At 44.8% G+C, this 17,046-nt stretch overlaps 1 protein-coding gene across 1 annotated transcript in view; it reads right to left on the reverse strand.

The window, feature by feature from the left end:
• NOX5 (NADPH oxidase 5) overlaps nt 1–17,046 on the reverse strand; it is a 261,295-nt gene that overhangs the window by 95,451 nt on the left and 148,798 nt on the right. The window contains exon 10 of the mRNA XM_078684069.1: nt 14,960–14,972. Within this exon, the coding sequence (XP_078540195.1) occupies nt 14,960–14,972 (13 nt within the window). The remainder of the gene's footprint in view (nt 1–14,959; nt 14,973–17,046) is intronic.

Genomic DNA, 17,046 nt, shown 5'->3' on the forward strand with positions numbered 1-17,046 from the left:
GAAACAAAAAACAAGAACTAGAGAGTCATAGTATTTCCATGATTAGAACATATCTGATCCACCAAAGATTAAAGCAGCAGAAAAAAAGGAACTAAAAACCAAATTAGAATAGGCATTGAATTTGTCATATTAAAAAAACGTAAGGTGCCTCCTATTGAGGTGGAAAACTTATCTTACTATAGTATTGAGTCAGTTAACCAGTCTATCACTACCCTGACAGTCAGACTGGAAAATATCGAAGTAGGCCTAAAGAAAATTCTTGAAAACCAATCTGGTCATTCAAAAGGAATAAATGAGCTGACTGGTGAAAAGAATCCGGAAAAGGGAAATGTGAGTAGGACACAGCTAAAATCCCCAATAACTAGGCACAATGCAACATCAGTCAGTGGAGAAGCGGCAAAAGAAAAATCTATAGGAAGAACAAAAAAAAATTACTCGGGTGATAGTCAAGTTTGTGACATAATAGCAAGAGTATGGGTGATGCACAAATGTCAAAATAGTACACAAATTTTAACTCTACCGCTGGCCCCTACACCATATACGGTAATCTCAACTAATGTTCCAGTTCCTTTTTTAGGGAAAAAATGAAAAGTTTAGGCCACCTTTAGCAAGACCCACAAATCTATAATTTCATCCTTAGGTCCAATCAAGGAAACATAAATCTAGGGCTGCCTGTTCCTTAAGGGAAGAGGACAGTATTGTGACTAATTGCAGGTGACACACTTTGATCCTGTATATCTCTTTTATTTTACTTCAATACTATATAGCCAAATTTGACATATACTGGTGAAGTGTTGTCTGTCTTGTTCACAGCATGAAAAATCATATCTGTGAAATTTAGTATCAGCGCAAATTCACCCAACTGTTGTGCAGCGATATACATCGTCATGTAGAACCCTTCACAACACAGGTGAACTTGTAATAGTATCTAAAGCAGCAACATAAAACAAAAACATGCATAAAATAAAAAAATAAAAAAACACACACATGCCAAGCCATCAGATATACGCGCTGTATATCAAGCACAAAAAGCATAGACAAAGTACAATAGCATATGTAAATAAGGGGTGACACACAACACCATTGCATGCACTTTATGCACTGTGAACCAGCAGCCCAAACCCCAATATTTGGCCTGCTTAATTTGTCAGGCTTAAAATCGAAATTACACCAAAATTACTTTCTTTTACTTTCCTCACTTTTGACAGCAGATCACCAGTCAGTGGAGATCAGCTGTCAAATACAACTTACTGTGTCGCTTCTGACACACAGGACCAGCAGGAACAATTCATAAAACGATAAAATGCACAAACATTTCTTTTCAAAGAAGTCATAATAAAAAAACACATCTTTTTTCTCAACATACTGCTGACACTGCACATAACACACAAAATATTAACTGTAACCAACCATCTTTTGTAAACATGCTAAACCACCTTAATTGTGACTGTCCAAAAATAAAACTCTTTCACAGACACTCTGCGTGTCCCGTGCGCCAACACCCTTTGAGGCCCTGCTTTTCCAAGCAATTATTTCTCCATCTGTTTACTCTTACTCCTAACTCCCACCTCACTGACCTTAAGGTCAAAATCTGCCTTGCGGGCTCCTCAGCCCTCTCCCTCTTCCTCACTCTGAGGTTGACAAAAGACAAAAAGCCTTCCCAACTCTTTCTAACCTGCAATAACCGACCCTATTTAAAAACACATGATATATATATATTAATCCTGTTAGGGGCTACAATTTATTTCTATACTTAGATTATTAAAACAGTTACTGTGAATAATTTGCAGAACATAATAACACACATACCAGTTTTTAGAACAAATGCTTGTTTGCAATGGTACTCATTTCATCAACCTTAAATGGATGAACGTCTCAGTAAGTCCAGCTAAAGTTAAAACCTTCCACCCTGATATTAAACTCAAACCTCTGCACCGGTCACATTGGCTCACTGAGCCATTTAAAAGCAAACCCAAATGGGAACAACCTGCAAATTTGTATTAATCCTAAATGTATGCATTTACTGAAGCCTAAAGCACTTTAAAGCTATTGTAAATGGCAAGAATGCCCACATTTTACTTAAATTCGACTTTGATATTTGGGGCACTTACAAATAAATATCCTATAATTGTGATACATATTCATCATCCTCAGAATGTTCTTTACAAATTGCAGAGATTGGACATTAGACATATCTCATGCAAATCCTGAGAAAAATGAGTTTTTCACGCCTGTGCCAAGTGAAATTCTATATGCTAATGTTCTAATTATGCAGTATACCATAACTTAAATTAAATTATAATGCTAGGAGGTCACAGTATAAGTATTAAGCTTCATAAATAATGAAAAACGAATTTTGTAGCACGTATTTTTAATAATTAATTTGCATAATTAATAATTATTTTTAATAAACCCAATCATTTTTGATCATTCCACATATTAAGGTTCTGTAATTCCTCAAATCTGACTTCATTTTCTTTTTTTTTTGCTCTGTGCCACGTAGGCCTGCAAAGGTAGCCTGGCGAACAAGGTGGCCTGGCCTCCCTAGTTCATGTACACATTAACTAGGTTTACTCTGAAATGAACTGTAAGAAACTGACCTCTTCACCTGAAACTGACCTCGCAAAGCCAATTTCCCTGATTGATCTTTATCTGAGATTGCCAATCAATGTTCAGGACATCGTTAACTTTTTAGTTTCCTTGCACATGCCTTATCTTGTTCAGCATCTGTTACTGTTTCTTTTTTTTAATGTTTCTTCATTACATGGGTTAATTATTATTTAGCAACAGAACCAAGAATATGCTTACAGAAATGCTTAAAGAGAGGAAAACCCTTAATTGAAATGTCTTCCTATAATACAAAATAATGAACCTTAGTTTTGGAATCTTTTTAAAACAACATTCTGAAATGCAAAGATTCACCCGTGCAACTGAGGGCGAAGTCCTGGCTTAAGTAAATATTCCTGTTTATTCTGTGACTTCTTGTGTTGCTTGCTTAGCGGCAGCAACAGCTATTTCTTAGTGTTGAAAACGTAAGCACGGTGGCTATCTATTTAAAACTAAAACTAAGACATTTCAAGTTTCAAAATGCGTGTGTAATACAGCAAAATCCAATGTATTCAGATGATGTGTTTGCCTGTTAATATCTAATACAATGTATCTAAGGAAAATGCTGTAAGTTTATTTATTTTTTGCAAAACACCCAATTTCGTTTTTGGGGGCTTTTTTATTCCTGGTGAATGTGAATTTAAATTTTAGTTTTTAAGCATTTACCGCTATATGTATCAACAAACCATTTTGCATTTCCTAAATAGCGAATTTTAAGGAATCGCTATTTAGGAAATGCAAAACGGTATGTATGTACAAAATCGCTTTCCAATAGCGATTCCTTAGCATTCCTTAATTTGAGATTAGCAAATTGTCAATCGCAAATTACCCCTTCATTTCCATGGGCCAGGAGGCCCATAGGAATGAAAGTGCAATTTGCAATTAGCACTTTGCTGATCGCAAATTAGGGATGTTTCCAAGGGTGCAGGGGTGTCTCAAGAACACCCTGCTGCACCCCTGAAAAAGACATTTGGGGGCATATGGCGCACATACATGCCCTAAGGGCATGTATGGGCGTCATATGGCACCTTTGGTTTTTATCAAAAAAGATTTTTGATAAGAATTCGCAAATTACCACCAACTAGAAGTTGGTGGTAATTTGCTACTCCTTAATGGCATTTTTTGCATTTTATTTGTTTGATACATTGCATTTAAGGAATCGCAAAATTTGCAATTCCTTAAGTGCAATCGCAAAATAAGGATTAGCAAATTTTGCTAATCCTTATTTTGCATCAAACTTGTTTGATACATTCCATTTGTCTATTTAGCATTCGCAAAGGCCGAAATTCGCAGAATTTCGGCCTTTGCGAATGCTAAATAGCTTGATACATATAGCGGTTAGACATTTTGCTTAATAGACTGAAAACATCAAGAAAAACCACGAACAGACATTGAGCTCATTTCAGACATAAACAGAAAGGGGTCAAACACTCAGGATACACAATACGGCGCGCTTCAGCCATTTATTTCGTGAATAGCGCCATTGCTATTCACTACAGATATTGTACTAATGGGAAAACCACATAGACATTTAAACACACATTTAACCCACATATCAATACTCAGGCCAAAAACAAAGGACAGCCCACAGACTGTACTTAAACCAAACCATTTGTAAATACTAGTTGTAAGTCATATTTACAAGAAGCGCTTCTCAATTGTGTTCCAAAAGACTGCAAAAACAGTCCAACAGACTGATGTATGTCCAAGAAGCGAAAATACACTCAATTCACTAGCTTTGGCTGGCAGAACACCAAAAATCGCTCTGCATATCTTCATTCATAAAATTGCACAGAACAAAGGATCCTTGTATGTATTATGTCCATATTTTAATTCCCTGGGGATGCAGAATCACCAAGGAAGAAATATGTTTGTATACCTAAACCTATTTAGGTATTCCTTCTAGGAGAGCCGGCTAATTAATTTCACATCACACTATGGTACCTTCCAAATAAAGCAACACATTCTTTGATGTGAGCTTGAAACAGGCATGCCAAAAATATTGCAGAATATACAATATTATACCCCAAGTAGTGCTTAAAGTACTCTTCGTACGTGCACCGTTCAAATTTTATACAAAGTAGAGAAAAGTCTCCTCATTATCTGCCTACACAAATTGCAATTCGCATATACAAACCTATAAAAATCCAAAGTTGGCCAACACAAATTCCAAAATTCCAAAGCTACAGTAAGCGTTACTAAACTACCTTACTTTTACCAATTAAAAGGTTGTCCAAATTCTAACTGCCAAGTTCTAAATGACCTAACGGTCCTTTTTTAGAATACTCACGCCAAAAAGGTTCTCAGTCAGGAGTGACATCATGTGGAGGATCAAAATCAGGAAGATCAGAAATATACTGGGCTGCAGAGACAAAGAATCCCCACAATCTCCGTGCACAGAGTACTTTCGTAGTAGAATCCTGTCGTATCCTCCTCAGTAGATTTCAGTCTCCTGACAAGATCACTCCTTCAGAAAGTCACTTCTCTGATGGAGCCCACGTTGGCCGCGCCCTTTGAAGAACTGTAATCTTCAATCTCAGGGGTCTCACATATACAAAGAACTTGGCACAGAAGCTGAAATATGAAAAGACATCTTTATTAAACTTAATTAAGTGAGACTACGTCACACAGGAGCCTTAGCAACTGAATGAGGCAGTCTAAAGAGTACAGAACACAGAGGCCTTTATATGCTTAGGGTTACAAACTCAGCACAAAAGTAAGGGGCAGTCCTAGCTTTTGCAAGCATGCAAAATACCTAATATGGACATACAAGATCTGCAAAATATTAGCAAATAGGAAAACATTCAGAACAAGGCATCATGTAACCAGAACGTCCCCCTTAAGTCGAGTTTCTGCCCAACCCATAAGTCAATCAATTACAGCACCTATAGGTCAATCAGTAATGGCAGGACATGTCTGTATGCAGTTAGGCCAGCTGGTGTCTGAGATTGGTTTTCAAAACAAGGACAGAGGGGGTTTTCAACACATTGCAGTCCAAAGGGCAGAGACACTTCATGAATAGAGCAGCCTGTGTAAAGGCAACGCAAAATGACGACAAATGTAAGATGGAGTCAAAATTAAAGAACCTCAAAGGGACCCTGATAGTTCCATCAAAAAGGTCAGCTGATCTACATTGGGTGCATACACGCTACAGAAGGTGATGTCCCTACCTCTCAGCTTTCCCGCTATGGCAACAAACCTCCCCTCTGGGTCTATAATCTGTCTGGTAACCTGAAATGGGACCCCGGCCCTGATCCAAATTAAAACACCCCTAGCAAACGCTGAATATGTGGTATTGTATACCTGTCCCCGCCATCTGCGCTGTAATGCTATCCTCTCAGCCTTCATCAAATGTGTTTCTTGCAATAATGCAATCTGAACTCCCCTCCGCACTAGATAGGCATGTATTTTGTGGCGTCTCGTCATAGTGTGGAGCCCCCTCACATTCCAGGTTATACATCTCAAATTAGATAAGTCACCCATTGTCCCACAGTGTCCCGCACCCTCCTTCCCAACCATTCTTTAGGTGTCCCAAGTGAGATGAATCGTCAGCACCGATGGTGAGCCCTCCCCCCAACATTACAGAATTTCCCCAAACTTCCTCCCCCCCAGAACAGGACCTAAAGACCGCAATCTAGCTCCCATCCAAACACTCCCAAAAAGAAACTGTTAATTAACCCAACAGTAGTCACTGTGGGTATGCCTTAAGGGCAGTACGGGGAGGTTGGGTACCAACGGTCAGCCGCCCAGCACTCGGGCTCCTGTTGAGCGATCGAGCCTCAAGTAGGTATGTGCATCACAACCTCCACCCGTCTCCCATCCACATTCTAAACTTTCATAAAACCATTCCACCTATTTAAATCAGACCCACCAAAGGTCTTCCACAGGACAAATACTTTCGTCAATAGACACAAAAAATGCAGTTAGGGTGGAAAAAGTTCCAAAAATGGGAGAAGGCAGTCAACTGGGTAAATAAATCAAGTAAACAATCAACTAATAATACAGGGTTGTTCCAGGCCTGACTCCTGCATTATTATGTAATTATATACTTGATTTACTGGCCTAACTGACAATCTCTGAAAAGATTGAGTTGGGGAAAGAAATCCCAAATGCGGTAGAGCTGAAATTCCAACTCATGAGGAGAGCTGGCATCTCAAGTGATGAGAGTAAATCCTCTGTGATGCAGCTCTCCCGTTTTAGGGAGTTTTTCCCGCTGACTGGATCTTTTGGTGGCCGTTGAGTAATGTTTGTGCCCTAAGGAAGACCCTGCTCAAAAATCTTAAGGGTTAATACGTCAGGTCAGATTAATCAGATTACCTAAAGACAAATGTGACCTCTACATCATTGTAATTCAGTATTTGTATTTATAAATATATTTGTATTATTTTGCTTTTGCTTCCTGTACTTGTTCACTGCACCAATGCACCACATTTTTATATTACCATCATCTATTTTCAGAATTACATTTATAACTATTTCATGTGCTTATACGTATGAATTCCCCAGTGTTATGATTATTAGTACTGTGAATCCTCCATCCTTCCTTTTTTAATATTATACATATTTTTTCCTAGGCAGACATTATCTTCCATGTTTGGTATAAATGAAGCATATTATATGCAGAAATTAGGTTCTTTAACCCCTTCAGGTCATTTTTCATCCAGGTCAATTAATGTGAGTAGGCAAGGTTGTTCCATCAATTTTTTTTTTTTAATTTTTTTTCTATGTGTATGCAACAGTTTTTTTTGTTTTTTTTGGTTAAAGACTTTTATTGAGCAATAAAATAAGAGTTACAAAGATGGGCCTACAACCACACGGGCTGGCCGCTAATTGCAACGCACAACATAAATAGCAAACGATCATTCCCGTGGCTAGGCACAGAACATATACCAATTATCGCTCGAAGCATAGGACAGGACAGAACAATTTTACACTAATCATAAAAACAACAAACACTAAACAAGGCGAGTGCACAGTAATCAAGTCAGCCCAGAAGGCGGAGGGGAAAGCAACTAATCAGGAAGACAAAAAACAGATCAATGAAACCCGGCATGGCCGGGGGGGGCCAGGAAAATCCTAAAACAATATGAAAAATTATTCGGGAATGTCAGCCTAGGGAGACAGGGTAACATCGGGAGTGTCAACCAAGGGAGGGGTACAAATATCTCCACGATATGCATTCCACTGACCCCAGATCTTCAACCACGCCCTGGGTCTGCCCCTAGCCACATAGACAGTCTTCTCTCGGAACATGGACCAGTCCATATTATCCTCCCACACCGAAACTGCGGAAGGTCTGGATGCGCCCCAGAGTTGTGCAATGTCCCGCTTTGCGACCATGTATCCCAAGGTCGCCCATCTGGTCTGGGCCACAGAATAGTCGGTGGGTTCCCACACATTCAACAGGCATCGTCGGGCCTCGGGCCGCAGGGTAATACCAGTAACGACAGTCATCACCGCAAGCACATCAATCCAGTAGGCTGCTACCACCGGGCATTCCCAAAGAATATGTAGAAATGTAGCACTCATCCCACAACCACGCCTGCATAAGCCATCCGGGGAAAAACCCATCACAACCAAACGCGGACCAGTCACATACACCCGGTGGAGGATCTTAAGTTGGACCAAACGGAGACGGGCGGGGATGGCGACCTCTTTCGGAGATGAGAGTGCCGACTGCCAATCCTCGTCATCCAAGTCCAATCCGTCACCGACCCAAACCTCCCTAAGTCGGAACAATAAGTCAGCGCGATTATGAATCAGTTTCTTGTAAATAAGGGAGATAGTGCTATCGGGCAAGTGTCCATCCAGTATACGATCCTCAAGGGGGGAGGACTCGGGCAGGGTCTCATCAGGAGTCAGAACTGAGGCCAGGGCATGCCGCACCTGCAAATACCGAAAAAACTCCCTATCACTCAAGTCATATTCTGCCTTAAGGGCCTGGAAAGACTTCACTCTACCCTTCACACAGACATCACCCACTTTACATATCCCAATCATATCCCAGCGGTCAAAGCCCTTAGTAGACCAGAGACACCCCAAACATTCGGAAGCAAAAAGCGGGGTCGCCATTGTCAATCGATTCTCCCATCCCAAACTCACATTCGCGGCGCGCCACACATTGACTGCGATCCTGGACGGGCCCGCAAGAAGGCGCCCTGCCGATCTGGAATAAAGCGCTCTATTAAAATTCCCTCCCGGCAGCTGGAGTCTATCCATCTCAAAGGCCGGATCTCGACCCGGGGAATACATTACGTGGTTAATGGCAGACAGCTGGGCAGCCCAATAATATCTCTTGATATCGGGGAGCGCCATGCCCCCGTCATACCAAGGGATGGTAAGTTTCGCAAGGGCGATACGTGGACGTCCGTCCCAGATCAGTTGCCTTTGAAGACTCTCGATCTCCCGGAAATAGGTAGCGGGAATGTCGTCATAAGAATTTTGAAGCGCGTATAGGAATCGCGGCAAAGACATCATTTTAAAAAGGGCAGCCCGGCCCAGAGGAGACAGGGGTAGCTTACGCCAACGGGCCACATCCAGTCGCAGTCTAAGAAGCGGGGGGAGGAGGTTACGCTCGAACCGGAGTGAGGAGTCCAGCGTAATAAAGATCCCCAAATACTTGAAGCCAGAGTGGACAACCTGGATAGGAAACCTGTCCGGTAATGGGGGCAAAACACCCGAGAGAACATATACACAGGACTTAGCCCAATTAATAACCAGACCCGAGTTAGCGCCAAACGAAGTAAGAACGTCAAATAAGAAATTTAAAGATTTACGCGGGGAAGTAAGATACAGAAGAATGTCATCCGCGTAAAGCGAAACACGGTCCTCAAAATCTGGTGACCAACAGATCCCTTTGAGTGAAGGTTCCCAGCGAAGCCACGCAGCCAACGGTTCCAGAACAAGCGCGAAAAGCAACGGAGACAGGGGGCACCCCTGACGGGTCCCCCTACCAAGACAGAAGGGGACAGAGACCCGACCGTTTACCACCACCTGTGCCAAGGGTTCGGTGTATAACAACTGCACCCACCCAATAAACTCAGGGCCAAAACCAAATTTCTCAAGAGTTGCCCAAAGATAGGGCCACTCCACCGTGTCAAAGGCCATCGAGGCGTCCAGCGAAGCCAAAATGGCCGGCTCCGTCAGAAGCCCCGCCCTCGCAACAGCTCCGTGGAGACGACGTAGGTTAAGAGCCGTGTTGCGATGCGGGATAAATCCAGACTGATCCGGATGAACCAAGCCACTAATGACCGTCAAGAGGCGGGTTGCCAGGAGCTTAGCCAGGACCTTGGGTTCAACATTCAACAGGGAAATGGGCCTGTAAGACGAACAAAGGTCCCGAGGTTTACCTTCTTTGGGAATAACAACTACCGTAGCCAGACGCTGATCATATGGGAGAATACCCCGCTCCCGGGATTCCAAAAACATGGTACGAAGATAAGGCGCCACCTTATCAGGACGTAGCTTGTACAATTCAATTGGCAATCCATTCGGGCCCAAAGCTTTGCCCGAACGGAGTGAGCGGATGGCCGTCGCTATCTCGTCCGTAGTGAAAGGGGACTCCAAAGAGATTCGGTCTAAATCGGAAACACTGGGCAGAGCTATATCACGCAACAAAAGGCGAGAGTCATCGACATCCCGTTCAGACACAGGGGTATAAACCACACGAAAATAATCCGCAAAACATTCAACTATTCCAACCGGGTCTGTCACTCTCACACCATTCGAAGTCTGAATCACAGGCACCACACGATTCGCCCTCTCCTTCTTATCCAACCATGCCAATAATTTACCCGCTTTGTCCCCCACATCATACAAACGACCCTGTTGCTCCCGAAACATCAGTTTAGCTGCATCTGTGACCAAAGACCTGTAGGCAAATTGTTTCAGACCCAGGGCGTGGAGTTTACCAGACGTAACATCCGATTCTAGGTCAGCCTCAATGTCAGCAATCTCCCTCTCAAGAACCACCACCTCCCGACTCCTCGCCTTTTTGGATTCAGCAATAAGGGAAAGGGCCTGCCCGCGAATCACTGTCTTAAAGGCCTCCCACAGGGATACCGCAGAGGAGACGGACCCCTCATTGTCCAAAAAATAATTGTCCAAAGACTTAATCAAGAGATTGCGGGTCTCGGGGGAGGTGAGGTACCATGGGTTAATAGGAGCCACCCGGCCTGCCGCCTCCACCCCCACCTCAAAACAAAGCCAGAGCGGGGAATGATCAGAGATGCCCCGGGGGAGGTGTCTAATCTCACGAACCGCTGGCGACTGCGCCGCAGGCATCAGGAAGTAATCCAGTCTAGACAGACTCCCATGGGCCCCAGAGTGGAAAGTGTATTGAAGCTGAGTAGGATGCAGAAGTCTCCAGCAATCCACCAAGCCGAATGTATCCAGAAACCCACCTAGCCATTGTTGGGCCAAAGGGGTGTCCCTAGGGGGGTGACGATCATGTAGACCGGAGAGCACAGAATTAAAGTCACCTGCTATGAAGAGAGTACTATCAGGGAGGTCCAACAACACACGGCCCAAATCGGAAAAGGTTGAGGTCTGCAGACCGGGGGGCACATAAACGGCAAACAAGGAAAGGGTTCGACCCTCATAGCGACCCACGAGGACGGCGTAACCCCCCCGATCATCAAGGATCACATCATCAATAGCTAGGGGGAGGGAAGCTCGAACAAGGATACCCACCCCCCTGGAACCCGTGGTAAACCCCGAATGTGCGGCGAGGCGGTAGCCCCACCTATTCATTGCACGACACGTATTGCCTACCAAATGAGTCTCCTGTAGAAAAACAATATCCGGAGACAAACGTCGTATACAGCGCAACACCACACCCCGCTTAATACGATCCCCCAGACCATTAACATTCCACGAAATAAACCTCAACCCGCTACCCCCCACCCCACACATCAACGCCGCAACCCCCCTCCAATGAGCATGACATCAAAAACACCTTTAGCAAGATAAATTCACCTTGAGAACACAACACACAAACATCAAACTTCCCATCCACCCACCCCCCAACAATCGAAACACCCCCCACCCTGCACCCCTGCAAGAAGCCAAAAAGCCACCCCAACATGCAGTGTGCCTGTCGCCCAGGAACCCCCATTCTACAAAAAGACCCCGGAGGAGGAAAGGCTCTGACCCACCCGCCACCCCAACAAGAAAAATAACGAGGAAAACACTCAGACAGCAGAGGCACTTAGGCAAAGAATCCCAAATAAAGTTACTGTACACGAGGACCCGGGCATAAACAAATAGTTCAGCTCTCTACACCACCCTCAGCACCACCCGGGTGGGCGGCGGACTCAGCCGCAGGAGGTCGGTCCGGCAGGGAGTCCAGCCAGTCATTCACAGAATCAGGCCGATCAAAGAAAAGGGTTCGTTCATTGTACTCAACTCGCAGCCTGGTCGGAAAAAGCATAGCGTATCGCAGTCCCATGTCCCGGAGACGCTTCTTGACTCCACGGAAACCCATACGCTGTTTCTGCACCTGTTGTGAAAAGTCCGGGTAAAAGTTCACCGTGGCATTCTCAAAGGCCACCGGGCCCTTCACACGTGATGCCTGCAGGATAGCGTCCCGATCCCTATAGTGGAAGAGTTTCGCAACAATAGGCCTCGGTGGGGCGCCAGGCTTACCCTGGCCTCCCGGAACACGATGGGCACGCTCCACTGCGAAGAACTTACTCAGCCCAGACGGAGAGAGGTAGTTCTGGATCAGGTCCTCAACCAGGAGATCAACAGAGTGCGGTTCTGGATTCTCCGGAACGCCAACCACACGTACATTACAGCGACGTGCCCTGTTCTCAAAGTCCTCCAAGCGCCGGGTCATGAAATCGTTCACCCTACGGAGATTTCCAATCTCTGTCTGTATCTCCGAGACGTCTGCCGTGAGGCTGGATGACTTGAGATCCAATGACTTCACCTTCTCATTGGTTTTAGATAGGTCGGCCCGAATCAAGTTCACATCAATGGCCACGGTGTCGATATTGTTGACCTATCGTTTCCTTCATGCCAGAAATGGCGCCCATGATGTCCTGCAGGGACGGGTCCGTCGATGCGTCCACGATGTGGTCAACCGCACTTGAGCCAGGCAGGGCGGTTCCGGGGGACCCCTTCGCATGGGTGTAACGGTCCATAACGTTAGACTGGACCGGGCCCCCACGCAGGGGCGTCTTGGTCTTTCGTGTCTCTCGGTCCCCTCTGCCCGCCATGTCGGAAACCGCGTCACCGGGAGACTCACTCGACCCGATGGAAATGGCCACAGGAAAGCAGGGCGTCGGGACCAAAAGCCCGCTGCAAGGGTACCACTAGGAGAGGACCAGCCTGAAAGGAGGATAAGCCGGCCAAAGGCCCGACAGCCGTACCGTGCGCCGGAACTAGCCCAGGCCAGACTCCCCCGCCAGATGTCTCAGTCTGAGGCAGAATCAAAACCGAAACTTAAGAGGGGGACCCACAAGTCCAATCCCCCTGCCGTTGTTGTTCAACTCCAAGACGGCCAGAGAGCCTCACCCAGTCCCGGGCACACCCCGAGGGCGGACCCCGAAAGTTCGAATCGCCGTATCTTCGGCGCCCCGGGTCCAAATCAACTTCCAAAAATCACAGGAAGATCAGCCCAGCGTCCTCTACATAAATCCTTGTGAAAAATCAGGATATGTTCAGGATATCATGCCGGGAGTGGCGGGGGTCCGGAGAGGTCTGTGCTCACGCGGCCATCACGGATGCCCGCCAAGCTCCTCCTCCTGTTCCATCAATTTTAAGTAAAAAAATAGCTTTATTATCCAAGTTAAAAGAGTTGGAAATAGCGAAAGCAAAGGAAATGACAGAAGCAGTGGTAACGTAAGAACATTATTAATGGCTTGTTTAGAAAAAAGACATGCAGCAAATTTGCAGCGTATAGCTCTAAAATCGAGGCAAAAGCTCTCACCTCCACCTCCTCCACCCGGATCCAGCGGCGAGGGGTAGGCGCGAGAAGAGCAGCTCAGGAACTCCCAACCTTGCGGTGGAAGACCTTACCTGAAGCTTTACCCGCTGGATACTGTTGCTAACTGAAAATTATAGTTTTTAGGTATTGACAGCTTAACACAGACAAACACATGGAAGAAGGGTAACATAAGGACAACACTTGTCTCCCCCCGTTTTTTCCAGTTGTGAATAGTGTTATCTCCACTAGTGTAAAATTTGAACACATTAGTGACTCACTGTAGACAGTTACTCAGTAGATACCTGCTAAATAGTTCCATAGGTCCTGACGAATCGCCCGGTAATAAACACAAGCGAGAAACATGTTGACCAGACACTAGCACTCTCTGGAAGGTCCCTGGAATCATAATATTCCAGACTCACCCTCTAGAAATTATTTTTAATTAAAGCAGTGGACCGCCAGAATAAATCATTCCTTGGTACCCCGAGCTTTATTTTAACCACCCTCAATACGTCTACAATCCTTACTGGCCCCACACCCGCACTTCACCTATACGGCTGTTGGAAAAAGATCTCCGCCAAAGAGCCCCTCTTTGAGGTGTTGCCCATTGGGTATTGCACCGCCGACCCAACGAGGAGCAAGCCCAAATGATGAAGCATGACACCTGCAAAGGTGTGTGAGGGCATTAAATCCAACAAAATGGATACCCAGGGGTAATTCCTCTTTACCCTTACAACATCCTCCACATCTCTTGACGCATATCTCTCCTTTTTAGGAACACTTCAGCATTTTTGTAATAACTTGATCTTGTGGGCAGTAGCTGTAGCTGGACCTTATACTTACCTTTAAGTAGTAATAGCCCGGTCCTCCTTTCTTTGTACCCAAAAAAAGCTCTCAAGTCCCATTATTTAGCACAGCCTATAAAAAGGAAATGCCACAACAAAAATTACAGTGACAGTGGTGGTGAAAAGGGACATAGCCTGGGTTTGGGGTGCACAGACTGTGCCTAACGAGGCCCGGTGGCAGCTCCTCCGCTTAGGCGGAGGGGTGTCGCACCACTGCTCTTTTAGCAGTGCAAAACATTTAAAATAAAATAATAACAAGACGATATTAACATTTTATTTTTCACTGCCGACTCGGAGTCAGAGTAGGGCGGGGCAGGACTGGCCAGAACTGGTTTTTCCTCCCTGCCAAACAGTCATGCGCACTTTGCATGTTCCCCCCAGGCTGTAATGCACAGCCTGGGGAGGAACATGCACAAGTTTCAAGTCCAGACCAAAGACAACGCTGCTGTAAAGCAGCGTTGTGATTGGCTGGGAGAGTCTGGGAGCCTGGGTGTTTCAGTTCTGCAAGTGCACTGCAGAGAGAAGAGGACGGAAGAGGCGTTCTTTCCAGTGAAGTATATTTTTATTTATTTTTTACGCACCTCACCACCCTCATTCCGAGGCAGCCGCCACTGCCAAGGCACAATGGGTCGCTGGAATGGATACATGCATGGGGGCAGAAAAGGTGATGTATACAGCCAGAGGGTGCCCTAGAAAATTGGAGTAGAGCAATCTACGGGCTCGGACTTGTAGTTCACTGTTGTCTTTGGGACAAGGCATAGGCACTGCATAACTAGCCTAGCAGGACTGGGCCAGTGGCCTTGGTAGGGCCACCCCTAGGTTCCGAGTGTGTCCTGACTGTTGGTGCTCCTTCGACCTGTCCAACCCTGTTCAGCATGAAGTCAGTGATGGCTTCATATCTCATTATGAACGTTTGTGCATAAAATGCTGGAAACAAAATTTTAGATAAAAAAACTTCAGTGATGTCTGACTGAGCAGAGGAGGGAGAGTTGTGATCACTGTCACATTCTAAGGAAGATCCCTCAAATAAGAGTTGAGAGATACAGAAGGTATTAAGAACATTCGTCACAGAGGATGGTGTAAGAGAAATTGCTTTTTGAATTTGGGTACTTGAACTGTGCTCGAACAAGGGTCTGGGGACAAATCAAGTACTCTGGGTTTGCCGAGCCCCATGATAAAACCATTGTAAAAATATTTACCTTCTCCGATTGAATTAGGAGGTCTGAATATGCTTATTCTATCCCCTTATGTCTTTCTCCCTTTTTTTTTTTTTAGAACGTGGGGACTAGTCCCCAGATGCATCAAGCATCCATTTTGCGATTCCTTATTAGCAAAAAATAAGGAATCGCTAATAAGGAATAGCAAAATGGTATGCAAGAAGAAATCACTTTAAAAAATAGCGATTTCTTAAAATTCCTTAATTGCGATTCGCAAATTGCGAGTCGCAATTAAGGAATACCTCCCCATTCATTCCCGTGGGCCTAGAGGCCCATAGGAATGAATGGGAAGAATTTTCCATTTGTGAATCGCAATTAGCGAATCGCAAAATGAGAATGCGATTTCAAGGGTGCAGGGGTGTCCAAATGACACCCTGTTGCACCCCTGAAATTGATCTGTGCACAAAATGCTCTTTAGTGCATTTTTCAAAGTTTTTGCAAATTACCATGAAGTTGTACTTCATGGTAATTTGCGAGCCCTATTAGTGAAATTGCTATTTTTTTATACTTTAATGCATTGCATTTAAGGAATTTCAATTTGAGATTCCTTAAATGCAAGTAATTGCAATTTAGCGAATTCTCAATTTGCGATTTTTGCATTTGGGATGATGAATCCCAAATGCAAAAATACCGGTCGCAAAGGGGCAGATTCTGAGAATCTGCCCTTTTGCGAGCGGTTTTTAGCTTCATGCATCTGGGCCTAAGTCCTGCATCTTATAACAGCGGGAGCAGGGGAATATTTTCCTCTTCACTCAGCCATTATAAGCCTTTGAATCAGCGAACCCAAAGTGGATGACGGGGAAAGAAAGATCCCTCTTCATGGAACTTTTCTTAGGCTTTTGAAATGGGTCCTCAAATTGTCCTTGAACCTGGATTTGGAGTCAGTTTGAGGACATAAACAACCACAATATCTCTAAATTTCAACGGATTAATTCCCACTCAGCACATTCTTTAATTGCAAAAACTACTCAGCAGATTAACACCAAACCATAAAAGTAGGCTTTCAGAGTGAAGTTCTTCTTTCATGCCATATCTGCTGTATCACCTTCAGCAGATTTTGTTTTAGTGGACAGCAACATTTCAAGTGCAACTTGAATAACAAGCATTGAAAATGCAATAGGTCTCGCAATAGAAGAGTTTAACTTTTTTCGTTTTGCAAATGGATGAGTGGCGTTGCGTGGATGAGTGGCGTTGCGTGGATGAGTGGCGTTGCGTGGATGAGTGGCGTTGTGTGGATGAGTGGCGTTGCGTGGATGAGTGGCGTTGCGTGGATGAGTGGCGTTGCGTGGATGAGTGGCGTTGCGTGTGTGAGTGGTGTTGCGTGTGTGAGTGGCGTTGCGTGTGTGAGTGGCGTTGCGTGTGTGAGTGCCGTTGCGTGTGTGAGTGCCGTTGCGTGTGTGAGTGGCGTTGCGTCGATGAGTGGCGTTGCGTCGATGAGTGGCGTTGC

The sequence above is a fragment of the Lissotriton helveticus genome, chromosome 3_1 (assembly GCF_964261635.1).
Source record: "Lissotriton helveticus chromosome 3_1, aLisHel1.1, whole genome shotgun sequence".
NCBI classification, from domain to species: Eukaryota; Metazoa; Chordata; class Amphibia; order Caudata; family Salamandridae; genus Lissotriton; species Lissotriton helveticus.